The following is a 21,614-nucleotide window of genomic DNA, read 5'->3' as shown; positions in this document are numbered from 1 at the left end:
GTGGTTTAGTTTGAACCCATCTTAGGGAATGTTGAAAGAAGAGAAACTAATAATGAAGGCATATCCTCTATCTTCTTTTGAGAGCCTTCTGAATTTTAGTAAAGAAGGCAGTGATCAAATACCCAAAAAGTATATTCAACTTTATCTCCTTTTCATTTTGAGGATTTAAGTAAAAGTTTGAAGAAGATTTCTCTGAGGTGTTTTCCTGTTAGAGCTGTATTTCTTCACTCAAATATGTTTCTTCCTCTGGAAATGTTCTCTCTTCTGCTTCTCTTTGTAATTGCCTGTACTCTAATTTAACTTCATGTAGAACAGCGTATTTTCCTACCATCTCATGTAACTTAGTATGACAGGAAATAGTGATTTACAGTATTGTTGATTGTAAATCTGATTAACTTTGCCTTGTGACCTAAACAGTAGTGGGCTATTTCTTGATATTCTGTGATATCATAGAATATTTTGATGTTCCAAAATGATACTTTGATGGAATATCTTTACAGAAAGAGATCTACATCAAAGAACTTAAAAGTCTTGCCTCACACAGATGTAATCTAGTAGAATCAGCGAATCCACTTTGATCACCCCAAGTTTGTTATTCTTCAGTGAAGTTTCCGTATTGTCTTAGATTAGGTGATTAACACCTTTTACCTTGCGTTCAGAGAACTTAATCATCTCAATTTCAGGATTTTACAACATACTCATCTTCTGTTGAACTTAATTATTTGGTTATGTTGCATCCTTTGAGGACTGTGTAATTTTCTATTTTAGGGACATATTTCTACTTTCTGATTTTTAGCAAAAATTTAGCTCTTATACATTCTTTTGCTTTTCTGCCCACATTTCTTAGTCTTTGGTAGTATGGAGCTTTCTTTTACTAACGCTTGGCAGGGTTCAAATCTCCTTGCTTAGAGAATAAAAATCAATACCTTTCTTAACCAGAAGTAGATTTTATTCTTGTTATGATTTGAAGGCAGTAGAAGAACTAAGCCATCATAGATTTACATAAATTTATAAATTACATAAATTATTTACATAAATTAAGCATGTTGGTGTATAAAATTAACTTAATGCACTTACTTCTATTGAATACTATATTTGGTGAGGTCTAAGTTGTATCTTTCATGTTTTGTGCTCAAACAATAATGTAATTTTTCTAATTTCTGATCAGGTTGGGCATGTCAAGAGAGGAATCTGTAAAACTTACATCTGGACCAAACAGTGACGGAGCTGAGAGTAGTTCTCCATGTGGGACCTCAGGCCTTCCAGCTCTTCCTGCACAGATGCCCTTGAAAGAACAACACCCCAAAAGCAGGAAAAGTCCAGCTTCTCCAGAGCCTGATTTCTGTGCCACACTGTGTCCCATGGTAGATGTAGGTAAAGATGTAATGACAGAATCGGAATCAGAGGACATCCTCATCCCCGAAGAATCTGTGATTCAGGAGGAAATTGCAGAAGAGGTGGAGACTAGCATCTGTGAATGCCAGGATGAAAATCACAAGACAATAGCTGAATTTTCCGAGGAGTCTGCAAGCCCCGCCAATTCTCACGAAGAGCCCCCTATAGCGCCTCCCGAGGATCATTTGGAATCCTGTGTTATCATGAACGATGTTTTAGAAACTTTGCCTCATATTGAAGTGAAGGTGGAAGAGAAAGCAGAATCTCCCCAGGAAGAAATGTCTGTTGTCATTGATCACCTGGAAGTCTGTGACTCTCTCGTTCCGTCCGCCTCACCTGGGACTCGTGTCAGTGACACCGAACACAAGGAGCCAGAAACTGCACTCGAGACCAACACTCCAAAAATAAAGACAGGGTCATCTTCCTTAGAAGGCCAGTTTCCCAGTGAGGGAGCTGCTGTCGACATGGAGCTGCAGAGTGAGCCCGATGAACAGCTTTCTGAAAACGCGTGCGTCTCTGAAACGTCCTTCTCCTCGGAGAGCCCAGAGGGAGCCGGCACCAGCCTGACATCCCCAGGAGGGGAAACCCAGTCCACTTCCGAAGAATCCTGTACTCCGGCCTCCCTTGAGACAACATTTTGTTCTGAGGTGTCCAGCACTGAAAACACGGATAGATATACTCAGAGAAACCCCACTGATGAAAATCTCCACTCATCCTTGATGTCCGAGATCTCTCCAGTATCCACTTCACCGGAAATATCAGAAGCATCTCTGATGTCCAATTTACCTCTAACCTCTGAAGCATCCCCAGTATCCAATTTACCTTTAACATCAGAAACATCTCCCATGTCCGATTTACCTTTGACATCAGAACCTTCCTCAGTGTCTTCCATGCTTCTCACATCTGAGGCCACTTTTATATCCAGTTTGCCACTTCCTTCAGAAACTTCTCCAATTTCTAATTCTTCGATGAATGAGAGAATGGCACATCAACAAAGAAAGCCAACGTCCGTACCTGAAGAACCACTCTCCCCACAGAAAGATGAAGGTTCTACCCCTGCCAAGCCCCTAGGAGAGAACCTCATCTCTCAGCAGAAGACTCTATCAAATACTCCAGAACCCATCAAAATGGGTCCTTCTTCCATCACTCCTGAAGCATTTTCATCAGAAGAATTGCACAGTAAGACCCTGAATCCGCAGCCTTGCAAATCACATGCTGAAACTGAGAAGTCCTGTCCTACATCAATTCCAGAACTTCCTTCTACAGAAGTGATAAAAGTGAAAAATCATAACATCCTGCAAAGAACCGAAAAGAAAGGAATGTCTTCACCATTGGAATTACCTGTCTTTCCTGAAGAGTCAGAGAGTAAGGGCAATGAGCTCCCATCAGCTAAGCTGCAGGACAAGCAGTATGTCTCATCAGCGGATAAGTCTTCATTTTCAGAAGGCTCTAGAAATAAAATGCATAAGCAAGGAAGCTCACAGACTCGGTTGGAGACCTCGCATACTTCCAAGTTGTCGGAGCCCTCCAGGTCCCCGGACGGGGTAAGAAATGAAAGTCGAGAATCTGAGATATCGAAGAGGAAAACTGCAGAGCAGCACAGCTTTGGGACCTGTAAGGAGAAGAGGGCTAGGATAGAGGGGGCCCCGTCCACCCGGAACTTCTTGTCCAGCAGTCCACCTGAGAAAGAGCAGCCCCCAAGAGAGGAACCGAGGGTTCCACCTCTCAAGGTATGGCATTTGGTTTTAAAAGGAAATGTCATAGACAGGCTTGTCTTATTTAGATACTTAATTTTTCAAAAGTAAATGTAACAGCTTATAATCTGAGACTCCCAACAGCAGTCTAATATTAAATGATCACTTTTCAGGCTGCACTGAGCTCATATGATAAGTTTAGATACATGTATATATTTAGACCTTGGCATTTCAGGAAAAAGAAATGAGAAGGGAGAACAGGGCCTGGAGGAGCCCTCAGGCCATTAAGATGCAGGGTCTTTGGGGGACTCCAGGTATAGGACAGAGACCTACATAAACTTGGAAAAGCTGGAAAGATAATTCAGCATCCTGTAAAAGCTCAGTAGGACTAGAGACAGTAGCAGTCAAAAGTCAGCGACATACACGAAAGCCACGGAGGTACGTATTATCCTTTCATTCACTTTCCAACAAACTTGGAGCACCCCACTGCCTAGCAGAGAGGACCTGGCTTATGGAAGAGCCGCGTTAAATATTTCTTAAAGAAATCAATGCAATTGCTTTGCAAACCCTCAGGGAAAATGCTGTAGATAAATAGGTATACAAATCCTACTGCTTTATTTCCAAGATAGTAAAGAGGTATTTAACTTCACAAAATAATAAAGCCTGTAAATAAACATTCCTGTTTATATATTTTATTTTGATCCCAGGTGGATTTTTACTCTCAGAAAAGAAACCTTTTATATAAATTGGCTCTGCCTCAGTAAACTGAAAATTAAGGTTAATTCAAAAGAAACTCTCTATTTAATACAAAAAAAAAATCCTACCCACTGTAATTTATACTCATTTAGTGCTTTTATCTCAGCCCATTTATACTGTCCTACAATAAAATGAATTACTGCATCATACAATTGGTCTAGAATTATAAACATACTCCAGCTTTGTTTTTCTTAACCTCTTTCTCTTTATTTTGCTCTGCTCTGACATCTACTTTTAAGATGTGACTCATGATCTCCCTAAGGTTGACTTTTAAGAGTGTGATTGTAGTTACTCTATTTAATAAAGCAGTCCCTATTTCAAAAAGATTCTGGAGATGTAAAAGATGAACATTAAGCTCCCATTAAAACCCTGCTGTACATTTTAATTTCTGAAGCAGTGGAAAGAAAAAGGTAAGCATGCTTTCCATAGGAAATATTGTTAAACACACTAATTTTTTTTGTCAAAAGCTTATTTTCAAAGTGATATATACTTTATATAAAGATAGATAGATAAGGAAATAGAGAATAAGTATATTTGATATTGTTAGGCTTAATGTTTTTAATTTTTTAAACTGAGGGAAATATTTAAAAGGAAGAACTGAATTCCTTTTCTAAATTCATCTTTTTTTGGAGCCTTTGGATTAGAAGAGAGACATCACAAGTTTGAAAATGAGAAATGAGACAGCTCGGGAAGATAATTCCTTCTACCAAAGTTCTAACGCATCATTCCAAACTGATAATGATCTTGTAGCATGTGTCACATGTTTATAATGTAAATATATGCAAGTATAATATGTTAAGAAGAGAGATGTAAATTTTCTAGGAAAAACTTTTCCTGGAGGGGAAAATAAAAGGAAACACAGTACATGGCAGCATTACAGAGCAGAGAGCCCAAAGACTGTCACTCGGTAGTTGTGTGAACCCAGGGCTGGCTATCTCCAGGGGCTCAGTTTTTCAACTGTAAATGAAGGGCTTTAACTAGATCCCTTCCAGCTCTCTGAGTCTGTGACTATGAACATTTTTAGTGACTAGAGCATCACAGACATTGCTGTGGGATGTTGTTAGGTCTCGTGCCTCACGAAATTGGCATGAGTAGGTGAACAGTGTAGGCTGGGTTGTTAACGAAATTCAGCTAATTGTGGATTTCAAATATCAAATAAATTGCCCTACCCGTGCTCTCTTTTGGAGGCAGAAAACCAAAAAAACAACAATAATAACAAAAATCCCTTTGGAAAGCAGAGCAGCCCCACAAATGTAGTCTCATTCCATCTTTATAACAGCTCTGTGAAGGAAACAGACCAGAAAGTGCTAGTCTCATTTGACAGCTGAGTCCACAGGCCCTTCTGTGTGCTGACTCTACATGTGTAAGGGCCATGCTAGGTGGTGTGGGACTTGGTGGAACCTGCAGCCTCTCTGAGTCAGGGAGGTTCCTGGAGAAACTGAAGTACACAATGATTTGCCCAGGGCCACAGCGTTCCTTTGAGTCAAGCCAGGCTGAGAATTCTAGTCTTCTGACCCTTGATTAGGGCTTTTTCCTTTGTGTCAGATTAGGACAGATAAACTTAAATAAGAGTTAAGGTCCCACTTTTTCATGCCAGCCAGGAAGATAATTTGCAAGCTAAATATACCTAAGTCTTTTTAGCTAACCTCATTTTAAGAAGCATGGGTTTCGTTTCCTTTTATATCAGGCTTTAAGAAGAGGTTTCATTTTCATGCCAAATAAAATCTCCAGTTGATGTAGATTAAAAACAGATTAAAATTTTCATTTTCCACATTCACGCTGCGTGTGTTGCCATTTTACCCCCTGAAGGCGCATCCAGGGCTCCGGATGCAGTTCATGCCCCGTTCAGGGAGAATCAGCCCCTCCCGTCCTTCACCCCGCAGGCCGCGTGCCCCGCTGTGTCACGCCCACGTACTTTATCTTTCCGTTTTCCCCCTACTGTAGATCCAGCTTTCCAAAATCGGGCCGCCTTTCATTATCAAGAGCCAACCAGTCTCCAAGCCAGAGTCCCGAGCTTCCCCTAGCACATCTGTCAGCGGCGGCAGGAACATGGGAGCCAGGACCCTGGCGGATATCAAGGCCCGAGCCCAGCAGGCCAGGGCCCAGCGAGAGGCTGCGGCGGCAGCAGCCGTGGCGGCGGCCGCGAGCATCGTCTCCGGAGCCATGGGGAGCCCAGGAGAGAGCGGAAAGGCCAGAACCCTGGCGCACATCAAAGAGCAGACCAAGGCGAAGCTCTTCGCAAAGCATCAAGCCCGAGCGCACCTCTTCCAGAACACGAAAGAGTCCCGGTTGCCTCCGCTCGGCTCAAAGGAAGGGCCTCCAAGCTTGGAAGTCTCTTGTACCCCTGAAACAAAAATCGAAGGTTCCCCCGGTGTCATCATCGTCAATCCAAACTGCCGATCTCCCAGCAACAAGTCTGCACACCTCCGGGAGACCCCCACTCTATTACAGCCGTCTCTCAACCCGACCAAGCTTCCGGAAACTGCCACGGACTTATCCGTGCACAGCTCTGACGAAAACAGACCCATGTCACACTTATCTGAGAAAATTGTTTCATCTACCTCTTCTGAAAATAGCAGTGTGCCCATGCTTTTTAATAAAAATTCTGTCCCCGTGTCTGTCTGCAGCACTGCTGTGTCCGGAGCAATTAAAGAACATCCCTTTGTGAGTTCTGTCGATAAATCCTCTGTTCTAATGTCTGTTGACAGTGCAAACACTACAATTTCTGCTTGTAACATAAGCATGTTAAAAACCATCCAGGGAGCTGACACTCCATGCATAGCCATTATACCAAAATGTATCGATAGCGCCCCTCTTCCCGCCATCACGGAGGGCTGCAGTCCGTCGAGCCCCATGGATGACAAGCAGGTACTGATGCCCAGCAGCAGTGCTGGGAACGTAGTCTCTGGTCAGTACACCCCTGTGCCAACTCCCTCCATTGGAAGTAACTTGCCAAACCATCTCTCCACTAGCTCTGTCTTGGTTCCCCCAACGGGAGTGAACAACAGATTTCCTTCTGAGAAGATAGCCATACCTGGGGGAGAGGAACAGGCCACCGTATCCATGGGCACCACCGTGAGAGCCGGCCTCGGCTGCAGGGACCCAGTGGCCGCCACAGATGCTCTGGTGGCACGCCCACCCGTCGCCGTGTTTACTGGAAGCATGCTGACCATAAACTCTTATGAAAGTTCTCCCAACTTAAGTGCTGAAAGCTTGGACAAGAATTCAGGGACTCGGAACAGGGCAGACACTTCTGGGAAACCTCAGCCACCTCCGGGGGGCTTCGCACCAGCAGCCATAAACAGATCAATCCCGTGCAAAGTCATCGTTGACCACAGCACCACACTGACCTCCACTCTGTCTCTCACCGTCTCCATTGAAAGCGCCAATGCCAGCCTGGACCTCCAGAGCAGGTCCGGGAGGACGGAAGCAGCTATCCAGCCTATCCAGCCCGTGGCGTGTCCGCAGGTGTCTGTCATCAGCAGGCCTGAGCAGGTGGCAAACGAAGGAGATCACGGTTCGAGTTTTCTCGCTGCTCCTGCCGGAAAGCAAGACGGTAAAACGATGCCAGCCACCTGCCCGAGCCTCCGCGAAGTCCCCCTCGTTGTTCCAGATAAACTAAGCGAGGTGACTCCTCCGAGTAACAGCTTTGCCGAGCAGGCGCGTGGCTCAGCTGCGTTCAAAAGTGAAGCAGACCCAACTTGTAGCAATCAGTACAACCCAGGCAGCCGGATCTGCTGGAGCGAGGACGGAATGAGGAGCTCGGGACAGCCTCTGCTCGGGCACGCTGGTTCCAGTAAACAGAAAGAGTATCTCGAGCAGAGCTGTCCAAAGGCGATCAAAACCGAGCACGCCAGCTACTCGCATGTGCCGGAACTTCACCCCCGGAATCTCATAACAAACGTCACCCTCCCGGTGAAGTCCGAACCTCATGACGTGGACAAGGGCTTTAGGATGGACACCGAAGACTTCCCTGGCCCTGAGCTGCCTGCTCCTCCGGCCGCAGACGCCGCCCCGAGTGTGCCCCAGACGCAGACCACGAAGGCGACCTCCTCTAATCCCATGGAAGAGGCGATTTCTTTGGCTCCAGACACCCTGAAAAGGGTTCCCAGCACAGGGAGCTCGAGCTGCCGGCTGTCATCCGTGGAGGCTAACAATCCCCTCGTCACACAGTTACTCCAGGGCAACCTGCCTTTGGAAAAAGTGTTGCCACAGCCGAGATTGGGAGCCAAGCTCGAAATTAACAGGCTTCCCCTGCCTCTTCAAACTACCTCAGTGGGAAAGACAGCCCCGGATAGGAACGTGGTGGAAATGCGCCCCAGCTCTCCCAATCCAGACGGGAAGGGCTACCTGGCAGGAGCCCTTGCCCCACTGCAGATGAGAAAGCGAGAAAACCATCCCAAAAAGAGAGTAGCCAGGACTGTGGGGGAGCACACCCAAGTGAAATGTGAGCCAGGGAAGTTGTTGGGGGACCCAGATGTTAAAGGGGTGCCTTGCGTCATCAGCTCCAGCGTGAGTCAGCTGGGCCACGGCCAGCCGTTGAAGCAGGAGTGGCTGAACAAGCACTCCTTGCAGAACAGAGTCGTCCACAGCCCCGAGGTCAAACAGCAGAAGCGGCTGCTCCCCTCCTGTAGCTTCCAGCAGAACCTATTTCACGTTGACAAGAACGGTGGCTTCCACCCCGACACCGGTACCTCCCACCGACAGCAGTTTTACCAAATGCCTCTGGCTGCCAGGGGCCCCATTCCCCCTACAGCTCTGTTACAGGCCTCCGCCAAGACCCCGGTGGGCTGTAACGCGTTTGCCTTCAATAGGCATCTGGAACAAAAGGGACTGGGAGAGGTTGGCCTTGCCTCCGCACCTCACCAGCTAAGGTTAGCCAACATGTTATCCCCCAGCGTGCCGGTTAAAGAAAGCGATGATGGCGCGGCGACCGTCCACGCCATGCCGCACAAAGCCCTGGTGCACCCCCCGCCCCCTCAGCCTCCGCCCCCTCCTCCCTTGGCTTTGCCCCCGCCTCCCCCACCACCACCTCCGCTACCTCCACCTCTTCCTAATGCCGAAGTCCCATCCGATCAAAAACAACCGCCAGTCACCATGGAAACCACTAAGAGACTTAGCTGGCCGCAGTCCACGGGCATATGCAGCAATATAAAATCGGAACCTCTTTCTTTTGAGGAAGGTTTAAGCAGCAGCTGTGAACTGGGCATGAAACAAGTTTCCTATGACCAGAATGAAATGAAAGAACAGTTAAAGGCATTCGCGCTGAAAAATGCAGATTTCTCTTCCTATTTGCTTTCTGAGCCACAAAAGCCTTTTACCCAATTAGCTGCTCAGAAAATGCAGGTGCAGCAACCGCCGCAGCTCTGTGGAAATTACCCAACGATACACTTTGGTAGCACGAGCTTCAAAAGGGCAGCATCTGCCATCGAGAAGTCCATTGGGATTTTGGGGAGCGGCTCCAACCCCACCACGGGCCTGCCGGGTCAGAACGCTCAGATGCCCGTTCAGAACTTTGCCGACAGCAGCAACGCGGATGAATTGGAACTGAAATGCTCTTGCCGGCTGAAAGCCATGATTGTGTGCAAAGGCTGCGGCGCCTTCTGCCACGACGACTGCATAGGGCCCTCTAAACTCTGTGTGGCTTGCCTGGTTGTGCGGTGAGAGCTGAGTGAGAGATGCAGTATCCCTTTTCAACACGGAAAAGCCAGACGGCGTCAGCCGCAGCGAAATTGAGTAACTCGGTGGTTTATATCGTGGTAATTTATTTTACTTTGGAACAGGTTCTCTTTTCTCTATGGGATCGCTCTTTTCTTGCATTTCTCGGAACGGGGGGGATCGCGTCCCGGCCGAGGGGTCTTACTTAGCAGCATGTCTTTTACGTATTTGGTTGCCATTCGCAGCTTTGAGAAATTTCTATTCATGTGTACACAGGTCATTCCCCACTTTTTTTTTTAAAATCCAAGTGTAGATAGGAAAAGAACATTGTAAATTATTGAATGATAACCAGAAATGGAGAAGTAGAAAGAGAGTGGTAAGTCATCGAAGGTGGTTCTGCATTCTTCTGTAGAGCGAGCATTAAAGCGAGGGTTCCCACCGTTGACTCTTTTGGACCTACCCTTACCATAGTGATTAAATCATAGTTGGAAAGGGGAATCTGATTTAAGTGTATGATTCCTTGTATTTACTCATCTCACAAAAGACACATTAAAGGAGGTATGCCACTGATGAACTCCACTGTCCTGAATTCTCTTTCCTCCCTTTGACTCTTTTCAGAGACTGGCAGGTTCTCTGGATCTGCCGTGGACACGGTACACACATTGTAGTGAAATGTCTCTTCTGCCTGCAGTTACAGCGTGGGTCTCATGCCCAGCGGTCTGGTTCAAGCCCCTTGACACTGGAGACTGTCAGATCAGTTGGCCAACAGAGAGCCGTAGGCCCAGAGGATTTCAGAGCTTCATGTGTGGCTTCTAAGAGCAAGCATGAAAAAGATGCTCTAACACTCAAAGCAAACGAATAACTTGCCACGTATGCAAACACACATATATGGGTTGATGATGTAAATATTGGTCCATTCTATTCACTCAAATGCAATGACTAGATATTAAAATTCTGGGGAAAATGATCCTAGCCCTTAATTGATGGCACCAGTGCATTCTGCCTTCCAACTTTGAAGAGCTTGGCCGCCTCTTTTTTAAAGTGTCATTGATGATAAAAAGGACTACAGAAGGCTGAAGTGTTGGCATTTTTCTGAACAATTTTCCCTCATGAGTCATGATCTATATATATAATTATAGTTGACTCTAAAATAGCCCTCATTTTAAAAGTTGTTCTAGGTGTTGCATGTTTTGTTTTGTTTCCCCACCCTCCTCAGGGGAATTCAGTGCATTCTTCATGTTTGGGGGAGTGGAACTGCTTTTGAAAAAGGGATACTGCATCTTATACCTGTTGTCAGTGTTTATCCAGTAAAGTCTGGGTGTTGAGTATTTGAGCTCCATCCCATACACTTTGGTCATTCTCGTGCCAGAGAATAGCCATAATTCAGGAGGCTCTGTTCCCTAAAGCAAGTTCAAAAGCACATGCACGTGGTGGGAAGATGAAAGACAACAAAAACCACGTCCATTTAACTTCAGATTACAGAGCACAAGGTGTGGAGTACCATTAATCCATTGACTGATTGTTGCTGTTAGAATTTGAAACACATGGTGGGGGAATTCGTCTGTATCCAGGGTAAGAATGACAGATATTTTCACTTGGGATCATTCTAATCAATGTTGACTTTTGACATTCCCTTAAAATACGTCTTAAAAACTAGCTGGAATGAGCAGAAAATACATTCCTGGGAAAAAAAACCAAACGTGATTTTTTTTATAATAACAACCATAGTATGTTTTTTTTTCATCCCTCCATATTTATTACTGTGATGTTGCCAAATTCCATTAGATGATAGAGACATCATTTTTATTAACAAATTGGTGATAGTAAAAGATGTTCTGTCTTAGCAAGAAGGCAAAGCAAAGAAGACCTGCCTCCGTGGCGGAGATTCAGTACTTCAGTTGCTGTCATGACCGTTTTTCACATTAAAATTAACAAAATTAATGACTGAGAATATTAGCAATGCACTTAACCAGCCCTTTCCAAGAATCGCCGCATAAGTTCCAGCGAATCCATAGTTCACTCTGCGCCAGGCGGTTTGGGTGGTGTCCTCGTCTGGCATCTCTGTGGTCTGCTTGGCTCTGATGCCGTCCTGGTTTAGAAGAGCACGCTCTAGTCTCAGAGAGGGGCACCCCCAAAAGGTAGACACTCGCATGCCAACGCCTTCTTCCCAATTCAGTCACCGCCCTTCCAGTGTCAGATACTGTCTACACCAGCAGATTCAACACTACCGCACCAGTAACTGACACGGGGTTGAAACTCCGATCTGCAGAACCTTTGCACTCTGCCTGTGAGGTACGATTGAGGCCGACGTGACACTGAGCTCATTATCAGCCCCATCCCTGTGGAATACAGCCTGCACGTTACTGCCTGGGGATAAAGAAAAGTGCCCTCTGTGTTCTTGTTTTCCACATAATAAGTTTGGAGAATCAGTTGCTGATCGTGCGTGGATTCTGTCACCCAGGTCCAAAGAGTGGAATTTTTCTCTGCCCTTGCTCTTTTTTTAACCCCAGTTTATGTTCCTCATGTTTGCATATGGTTCATATTACTGAAATATTAGTATCTTTGGGCTAAAAAAAATGGAAAGAAAATTTCAGAAATAAAATATGGGTTAGCTATTTGACAGGTGGCCACGTAATACGTATACAAAAGCCAGTGTATTTGAATTAGGTGAGCAGGTTCTTAGTTTCCTGATTTCCACAGATGCCCGCCTGTGTGCTGATGGAGGATGTTAGCTACTACATGGTGGTGGCGCTGTAATGTGCAACTTTTAGTGTGTGCATTATGCTCATGATTGGACCCTCCGCTGTCCCTGTCAGGAGTAGAACTTGCACATGTTAACGTGTAATTTTTTATTATTATTATCACAAAGGATGTATTTCCCTAAGTAGCACTTTTGGAGCAGGGGAAGGAAGAAAACTGCTATTCCCTCACCCCTCTCCTGTACGATATGCATATGCCTGAGGTTGTTTAAAGACGTTTAGGTAGTTAATGGGCATGTTAATACAGACGTTCTGATGCAAATTCATTTTCAAAATGAAAATATTTTTCCTTCCCCAAAGCCAGAATAGCAGACACGCTGGTGACCTGAGCACCGTAGTTAGATATACTATTTCCTTGCTAAGGTTTAGTCTGGAGGAAAAACTTGAAAACAAACCTATGAGGTTGAGCCTGGTTGCTGTAAAGACTTTGTGGAAGTATGTGTTTCTGGGATGAGCTCTAGAAGGTTTAGTTGACTTCTCTGCCTTGGATATTCTCACTCATTCAAAGCAAACATACACAAACAAGCCGGTGCCTACGGTGCTGCCGAACGCAGCCAAGAGTAAGGATAACACGATGCTGCAGCCCCGTGCCCTTTACCAACACGTTTTCAAAAGAGGAAGTTACTGTGGCCTCGGTTTCCCAGCTCCTCCCTGGTCTGGTCAAGTCCCAGGTGACAGGAGCTAAAGCCAAGTTTAGGGTGGCCTCCTCCAGGATGGAGGCCAGCACCGTGCTCGCCGCCTGGTAGGAAGGAGCCCACTGAACACGCAGAGCCCAGAGTCACTGTCCGTGTTTCCAGAGAACAATGTGAAGAGTCCCGGCAAAGGAGCTCAGCAGACTGTCAGGGGCCTATATAGCCAAAATGTCACTGAACATAGAAATCTCGTCGTCTTCAGTCCTCATGCTTTGTCACTGTAAAGCGAAGAAAACGCCTTTTTACTATAATTTAAAGGAGCTGCTTTTTTTATAGCACATACTATTTCACTTTGTACTCTATTTGATAGTTGCAGGATAATTTAGACAATAGGAAGACTTCATTGTATTTGTACTGTTCATGAATGTTTCCAAGAAAGTGCTCTACTTGGTTGCCATCATCTTCTTGTACTGCTGTATTTTCCCCCCGGCTTCACGGAAACCTAATCTGATTCAGATTTTCAGTACAGTTTCTTCAGTTTTTTAGTTTTTTTTTTTTTAAATGTGTGTTTGTGTGTATTTTTTTTTCCCCTTCGGTCAGTATTCTGAATGTTTACATCTGTTTGACATTAGCCATTTAATGCCTTTTTTTTTTAAAGGCGGTATTCCTCTTACAGTGTAACAGCAAAATGTGAAATCAACCCAAACAGAACACGCATGACAAACACAGATTGGGGGCAGAGGCCCTGAACGTACATAGACATTTTCTGTCGGCATAGAGAAAAGTAAAACCCTCCTTCAGTCCTCTACCAAAGAATCTGTTATTCCCACAGGAAAAACTCAGAAAAGGTGTGTAAAATTCTCAGAAGGGGGAGCAGTTGATTCAGTAAGACTGCTACAATTTAATACTGTTACGCTTGCTTTCATACCTGACTCAATGTGACGGAGTGCGACAAGCATTGAAACAACTTTTAGACAGTGTTTGGTTTAGAATTCAGGGATCATGCATTCTTTAATGGTGCTGTTTGTTTTTTTATTTCTTTTCTACAAAGAAACAAAAGTGTTGCCTACACGAGTGACTGCTCACAATAACATATAAGTTAAATGAAATGAAATGAAATGTTTGTTTCTTCATGTTTCTCTGTTTTTCCCTTTCTCTAAGTAACAATTTGGGTTTCAATATTAAAATATTCTGGGAGAAAATAAAGAAGTTAAACATTAAATTTATTGTCATTTTTAATTTTTTTATGAAATGAGATAGTTAATCTGTATACATAAAATGTACTAATAAAAACATTGAAATTTTTACTTAAGAAAGAATTTATATGAAAGACAAACCATATACTGTTACATTTTCTTGGTATGGTGACTCGTCAACATACAATTCTAACTATTGTATGTTGAAACCTTTGAAATTTACCGTATCTACTACGCTTATTTAAAAATATATTTGGACCTTCTTGTTTCCATAAAGATGTTATTAATTCTTTAGACCAAAAGACATGTAACATGTCAAGCAAATTGTTACTACCATATTTAATTTTAACTTTCAAAATGAATTACTTTCAAAAATCTTTTTTAAAAGAATTGGTCTAGTTAGTTTTTCTTATCTTGCATTTAAATATGACAGCTAGAGTGATTTGAGTAAAATGTTGTGAACCATTAGAACAAAATGGCCTCAGTTATATTTAGATTGGTTAAGAAAATACACATATCTTTACACTAAGGTGAATCTGAAAGCATTCAATATAATTGGCTGTTAAGTCTCAGTTCGGCTGTGTTTTCATCGACACAGAAAATGCTGTCTTCAACCACCAGATGGCGAAAGGATGTTTACGTTTGGAGGGTAAAGAAAAGAACTAAACATGCTTCTTCCTCCTCAGAAGTTAAACGATTATAATAATGAAAGTACAGCTTATTCAAGTAAGGCAATGGAAGGGAGATACTTCTAAGTGTCATTCAATCATTTTCACTACAATGGTGGCATTCCTTTTTTGTCCTATTTTTTCCTATTAAAATATTTATAGAATGCTTTCTTAATTTTATTTAGTATTGTGGAATTTTTTTTCTTGTTTTCATTGTGTTACTCCACAGACATCGTCTATTCCAAAATTCATTACAGAAAATTGAACAGTCCAGCATTCTTCAAGCTGCTATTTCTTGAAACTGATCTGAATGTTTTATATATATTTAATTTATTCATTCTCATAAAATAGGTACAATATTAAATAATTTCTATATAAACATTTTATTATTCTTAATAAATTAATGTGGCCTAATTTGAGTAACATTTGCTCTTAGGATCTAAATTATTTATTTCTATCCTTTATGGACATTATCCAAGAACAAGCAATTTACGCAGTGATTCATCAATTTTCACATAGATAACTTCATTGTCAACAAACATAAGTACGTTATTTTGAAAGAACCTAGCCAGGAGAGTAGTTGATACCACAGTTCTGGGATTCTTTCTGCAGAAGATAATTGAACATAAATCCTAGAAAGTATTTCTCCATGAAATTATTTGAAGAGTTTAATTATAGGTTGCCTAGACTTAATATTTCAAGTTCAAAGCACAGACAGTTATCCACAGTGATACGCAGAAATGAGAAGTTGGAGTCATCCAATGTCACGACTAATCTGGGGTCTAAATTGGGCAATGAACCTAGTACTTTTCCTTATGGAAATTTCTCTCCTATTGCCAGTGCAATGAATTATCATAAACTCTCACTAGCTGGAGGAAGGTCCCCTGGGTTACAAAGCAGGGGCTGATTTTTTTGCCTTTTTAAAATTTAAAATAGTTTTATTGTGTTTTTCAGTTTCAAATAATACCCCATTTTGATACCCAACTATAGGTAAAGCTGATATTGAATATATTTAGCAGTCCTGCAAAGCATAGACCAGTTCAAACAGGTGCCAGAGAAGTCAAAAGAGATGGTCCTGTCACAGCAAATCAGAGAAGATTGGCTGATTATCAGTTCTGTGGGCACAGGAGCTCCCTGAATCTGCTTTTATCAGTAGTTAGGATTTACATTTAGTATATCCGTTGCATTTATGGGTAAGTTTGTTTCTGAGGTACTTAGTTTTCTTTAGCTAAAATTTCCAACTATAATCTCTCTCTCTCTCTTTTTTTAAGGAAATCATTTAGAGGTGATTCAAAGGTGAGCTTTTACCCAAACACAACGAAATGTCCAGGAGTTTCCCCTTTTTGCTTTTTCCAAGTACCTTGTTCAGTGGATGCTCTCCGTAAATAGCAACATGGAGAAAGGGTGGGAGCACCAGCTGCTCCAACAGGAAGTCCTGGACACTTGAGATCACATGAGATCCATCTCATTTTCTGTGTGCTCACCACAAAGTCTTTATCATCAGGTGGTAAGTGGAAAATAGGTTCCTTCACCTTTAATCCAAACTTATATCTATAGTTCCAGATTATGGTTTTATTGCAGGCAAACACTGTATTCCAAATGCTCATTCTCTTGATGACAAGGGAACCTGGAGGGATTTCATAGGAGTGCAGCACTATGGTCTCATTTTCCTTGATTCATTTGGCTTTCAGTATCCAATGCTGAGATGCTGTAACATCTTCCAGATACAGAGCTATAGGAAAGTGAAGTTGGCCTCAGTGACTGTGGGAACCACGAGAGGTTCTCCGGGATGTTCTTTCCCTGAATAGAAGCCGCAACATTTATGCATGCCTATATAGAGAAATTTATTTTAAACCCATTTCTTACTGTGCTACAAAATTTATTTGCCAATCAGTTTAAATCTCAAAATGAGGGATTGGAAGGCTCAGTGTATAAGTGGGGATGGTTCTCCATGATGGCTTCTAAGTGGAAACCAGACGCATTTTTATACCTTTTTATACTTTCACATGTGAGATCAATGTAGATTTTGTTGTTGTTCAACATTATTTGGGGGGGGATAATCTTTATATTTCTAGGGGGAAAATAGCTATGGGAAATGAATTGGCATCTTAAAAAGAAACATTTAGTAATTCAAAAGCATTTTAAAAACTACATTTAGAGTAAGATTCTGTGGATAATGTGTTATCTCTAATCTTCAAGTTTGTAATTTCCTTACTGTCAGAGGACCAGTTGAGAGCACACTAGACACCTTTTGAGCAAGAGGACAGTATGATTGGTAGCAGATAGTTTATATTTTGTTTCATATTTTTGATATCAGAATGATTCTTTTTTCTTTTTTAATTGAGGTATAATTGACATACAGCATCATATTAGTTTCAAGTGTACAATGAAGTCATTTGATACTTGAATATATTTTGAAATGATCATCCCAACAAGTGTAGTTAATATCCATCCTGATACATAGGTACAAATATATTTTTTCTTGTGGTGAGGACTTTGAAATATGCAACTCAGTAAGCAACTTTCAAATATGCGATTCAGTATTATTAACTATGGGCACGAGCTATGCGTTACATCCCCAGGACTGACTTATTTTGTAATGAGAAGTATGTGCCTTTTGTTCCCCTTCACCCATTTCACCCATCTCCACCCACCACCTCTCACAACCACCAGCTTGGAAAGATTCTTTCGAGTGTAAAAGCGTCTTCTGTAGAATCTTTTTTTTTTTTTTCATCCAGATAACTTTACTTGGCAAAAACTGGGAATAATCAAAGACACCACACTCTGCAATTTCAGTTTTCTAGTTGTGACTCTCTGGGTAATAAATAAATCATTTCCAAGTCTTTAACCTTCAGGATCTGAATATAAAGGAGATTTTATAAATTCTCTTCATACAAGTAAACTTTTAGAGATTTAGTTATATACTACACCAAATACGGTGTTTTCCCAGAGTTGCTCCCAAAAGGCAGATTGTCTCTATTGAAAAATAGGAATAGATAATACTTGTGAAGTGCTGTGTACCAAGTACTGCAAAACATTTCACAGGTGATAATTATCATATTTATCCTGAGAAAAATCCTACCAGGGAGGTACTATTGTTATATCCATGTAATAAGCAAGGAACCTGAGGCTTAGAGAGTTTAAAGAAAAGAATACAAAGAATAGAAAAGAGTATGAAAGAAGGTTTTTTAGAGACCAAAGCCCATCCTTTTATTTACTAAAAGACACAATGGCTGCTACACATACTGCTAAATACTGGGGACTCTGGGAAAAATCAGAGGGTCCCAAATCTTGAAAAAAATTAATAGGCTAGTGGGAAAGATGATCGGTAATTTCATTATGACAATACGGTAACCACGTCACTACAAAGTGCGGTGGGGAAAGTAACCAAGTGGGTGAAGCCATTTAAGATTGCAACTGGGTGAGAATGGAACCTCCAGCAGGGCATGTGGGGCCCTCACCTGACATAGCTTCAGGGCAGCCGCACCGGGAGGGAGGGCACGCTCTTCCCTCTCAGCACCCCATTATTTCCCTTGAATTGGGCTCATCAATGAAGACACAGTCCTTTCTAACAATGATCTCTGCAAGGTGTATAATCCTTCACACAGGTCTGAGCCCTGTCCCCAAGCTCCTCTTGCATGACTTGAGGAATTTGTTTAGATGTTGGTGTTATTGACAGTTGATTTCATAAAAGTTAACCTAGTAAAGCAATGTTATGGTACTCAATGTTGGTGGTACTTTTTAATACATTTTAAAAAATCAATATAATACATATTCCTATGTTAAAAAATCAGATCGTATTACAGAGACTATAGCAAAAAATAGCAGTGCCCTGATATGCATTGCAATGTGAGCTATTTTTTTTTTTCTTTAATGGAGGTACTGGGGATTGAACCCAGGACCTTGCACATGCTAAATGTGTGCTCAGCCACTGAGCTATACCCACTGCCAAGGGCTATTTTTTTTTTTTTTTAAGAAGATGACTGCTTCTGGCTATTCATGTTATTCAGTGGGTTTCTGATAAGAAAACAAAGAACAATTATGCATATGCAAGCTGAAGTTTGGATTAAAGTCAGGGAAGTCACAGTGCCTCGTTCCAGTACCCTTGAGAAATAAAAGCTTCCTGATTTGCTGGTGATCACAAGAGGGTAACATTTTGACCATTGGGGAAAATGAAAAAGCCTAGAAGAGGCAGTCAACAGGTAACCCCAGGATGCACAGTGCCAGATATAAACATCACCAGTATTAAAATTTTTTCCGTTTTGACTGGTTACGTAAGTCCTACTGCTCCATTCATTCCAGCCTCGGAACCGGGAACATACGTGACAAGCTGTCCCCATCCAGAGAAAAATATTCAGCAGCCCCAGTGGCCTCTGCCCCCCGTCTGTTATGCCACCACCCTAAGAACATGACTTTGACTTATTCACGTTCCTATTCTGTAGACACCCACCATCTTCCCCACAGGACAAAGCCATTTTTGTCACCTCTTACTTACAAATATTTTTCTTAAACCCCCTGGCAAGGTAATATTTTAAGTATTTTAATAAGCAATTATTTGAAGGTATGTCAAAGTAATAATAAATTTATATGTTTAGATTGTCTGATTATAAGGTTAGATTGTGCTGTTTCCAACAGGAGGTGCTTTAACTTCCCTTTCTGCTTAGGGAGAGAGTGTCATCTCACTGAACGTAAGCAGAGCTTACTCCTGGACCCCTCAGTACTTGGAGGGGATTTTAACAATGAGGCCCTTTCAGTGCCAGGATTCATCCAATATTCAATGAGCAAACGTCTTATTGAGCCGCACTGCTGTGCTGGGTGCTGGATTACAGGAGAGAAAAACTTTTCCTGATGACTTGATTCTTCAAGAAATGTGAAGTTACCAAACATTTTTGTGCTTCAGTGTTGTACCAAAAACACTGTCATAAGATGGAAGGAATTTTCTTAGAAAATATCACTCACATGTACGTTTCTAGGAAACATCCTATTTCCCACGGCAGTGTGGGTGTGGATTGGAGGAATAATGAGAGAATCAAAGTTCTGGAGAGAGAAATCTCCCTTGAAATCATAATTTGATCTATTGACTACTTGATCTAGGTTCAGAGTCAAAATATTTAGGCAATACAGTGTGAGAAGCAAAATACTTTCCTGCATCTCCTACTGGAGGGGTTACACTTTCTCCCTTAAAATAGAAAAGTGAAAAGAAAGAAAAGCTCCTTTGTATAGAGAATGATTTGTCACCAGCTTCAGCTCATCTGGAGAAGACGGCACAGGTGGTCTGGTTTGCCTCAGGACTGTGGCTTAATGCCCCGCCCGATTCACCAGAGAAGGTAAATCAGCATCTCATTTCATTTTGGGTTCGCTATTTTCGTAATAGATAGCATTGTCAATAACATTCTTTAGACTGTAGCAGGAAAATGAGATTAGAGATTATTTTTCCTGTGGTTTTACATTCAAGTGAATAAGGCAATGCTTAAAAAATACCTTTGCAAGCTTAATGAAATTTGGGATGGCTTGACTTAAAAAGCTCTCTGGCTGACATCAAGTAAATCATTCCTCTCTCTTTTTTAAGTAAGTATCAAACTAGTATATCAGAAAGGAAAAACTGGGCTGTGCAGTTGGTTATTCTTACACGTGGTCATTTCTTAAAATATTATCACAGGGGATATTTCTGTGTATAATTTGCCTGGGAGGATGGATATTGAAAATGTACTGCAGCACACAGATTTGACCTGTTCTTATGGTTTGCAGTTGGCTCATATAAATATAACCAAGAATGAATGATGATTTTAATAATAGGAAATCTGATTTCCTAACCCCTAGTTTAGCAAATAGATTTATGCAAATCTGGAGACGTTGGCTCCCGCGTGAGAAGCAGATGTCTCTCTGGATTGTGTACAGTACAGATTCCTACTTTCCTTTTTGATCACTTCCTACATTACAGTTTGTAGTTAGAGAGCTTCATTCATTTATAGCGAGCCCGGTGAATGTAACTGGACTGAAGCCTATTGAAGAACAGGCGGTGGTATCTCATCTATATTGGCATCTCTAGCAGGTTCCATCGTGCCCAAGAGGGGGTGGCTAGTCCGTTCGTGGGCACAGCAGTATTTACGTTGTTGGCTTTTTCTGTGCCAGGCTCTGTCATGACTAGTATGAGTACCAGAATGAACCAACAGCCCCAAATCCCTGAGTTGTGTGTGTGTGTGTGTGTGTGTGTGTGTGTGTGTGTATACGTGTGTATAAGGAGACAGGTAGCAAAGAGATAAATATATAATATATACGGTATGTTTGAAAATAAAGTGCTATGAAGTAAAACACAGCCTAGTAAGGGCATAGGGAGGGTCATGGTATGAGGTTGTAAATATATACAGGTTCGCAGCGACGGCCTCACTGAGACAGAGCTATGGACTGAAGTGTGTCCCCCCAAAATCATATGTTGAAGCCCTAACCCCAAATGTGTCTGTATTTGGAGATAAGCCCTATAAAGTGGTAATTAAGGTTTAATGAGGTCCTAAAAGTGGGGCCTGATACATAGGACTGGTGTCCTTATAAGGAAAGAAGAGAGTGCTTGCTCCCTTCCCCCACCTCCCCCCGCCCCAGCCCCTGGTCCTGTGAGGACACAGCCAGAAGGAGACATCCTCAGGACAGGAGGAGAGGTCTCCCCAGAAACCGAATCAGCCAACACCTTGATCTTGGACTTCCCAGCCTCCCAGCCTGTAAAAATATAAATGTTTGTTGTTTGAACCATTCAGTCCATGGTCCACTGTTGTGGTTTCCTGAGCTGACTAGTCTAGAGGGCCACATTTGGGTAGAGATCTGAAGAAGGCAGGTGGGTGCAGGAGTGGATGATGGAGAGCCT

General features: G+C 42.4%; 1 protein-coding gene across 3 annotated transcripts in view; it reads left to right on the top strand.

Annotated features, from left to right (window-relative positions):
* Nucleotides 1-14,084, top strand: part of ASXL3 (ASXL transcriptional regulator 3) — a 159,857-nt gene extending 145,773 nt beyond the window's left edge. For all 3 annotated transcript variants that reach the window (XM_064481519.1, XM_031438997.2, XM_031438996.2), the window contains 2 exons: nucleotides 1,169-3,125; nucleotides 5,790-14,084. In XM_064481519.1, the coding sequence (XP_064337589.1) occupies nucleotides 1,169-3,125; nucleotides 5,790-9,509 (5,677 nt within the window). In that variant the 3' untranslated portion in view covers nucleotides 9,510-14,084. The remainder of the gene's footprint in view (nucleotides 1-1,168; nucleotides 3,126-5,789) is intronic.
* The last annotated feature ends 7,530 nt before the right edge of the window (nucleotides 14,085-21,614 follow it).

This window comes from Camelus dromedarius, chromosome 32 (genome assembly GCF_036321535.1).
Source record: "Camelus dromedarius isolate mCamDro1 chromosome 32, mCamDro1.pat, whole genome shotgun sequence".
NCBI classification, from domain to species: Eukaryota; Metazoa; Chordata; class Mammalia; order Artiodactyla; family Camelidae; genus Camelus; species Camelus dromedarius.
The sequence above is the reverse complement of the archived record's forward strand: the minus strand, read 5'-3'. Positions and strand labels throughout refer to the sequence as shown.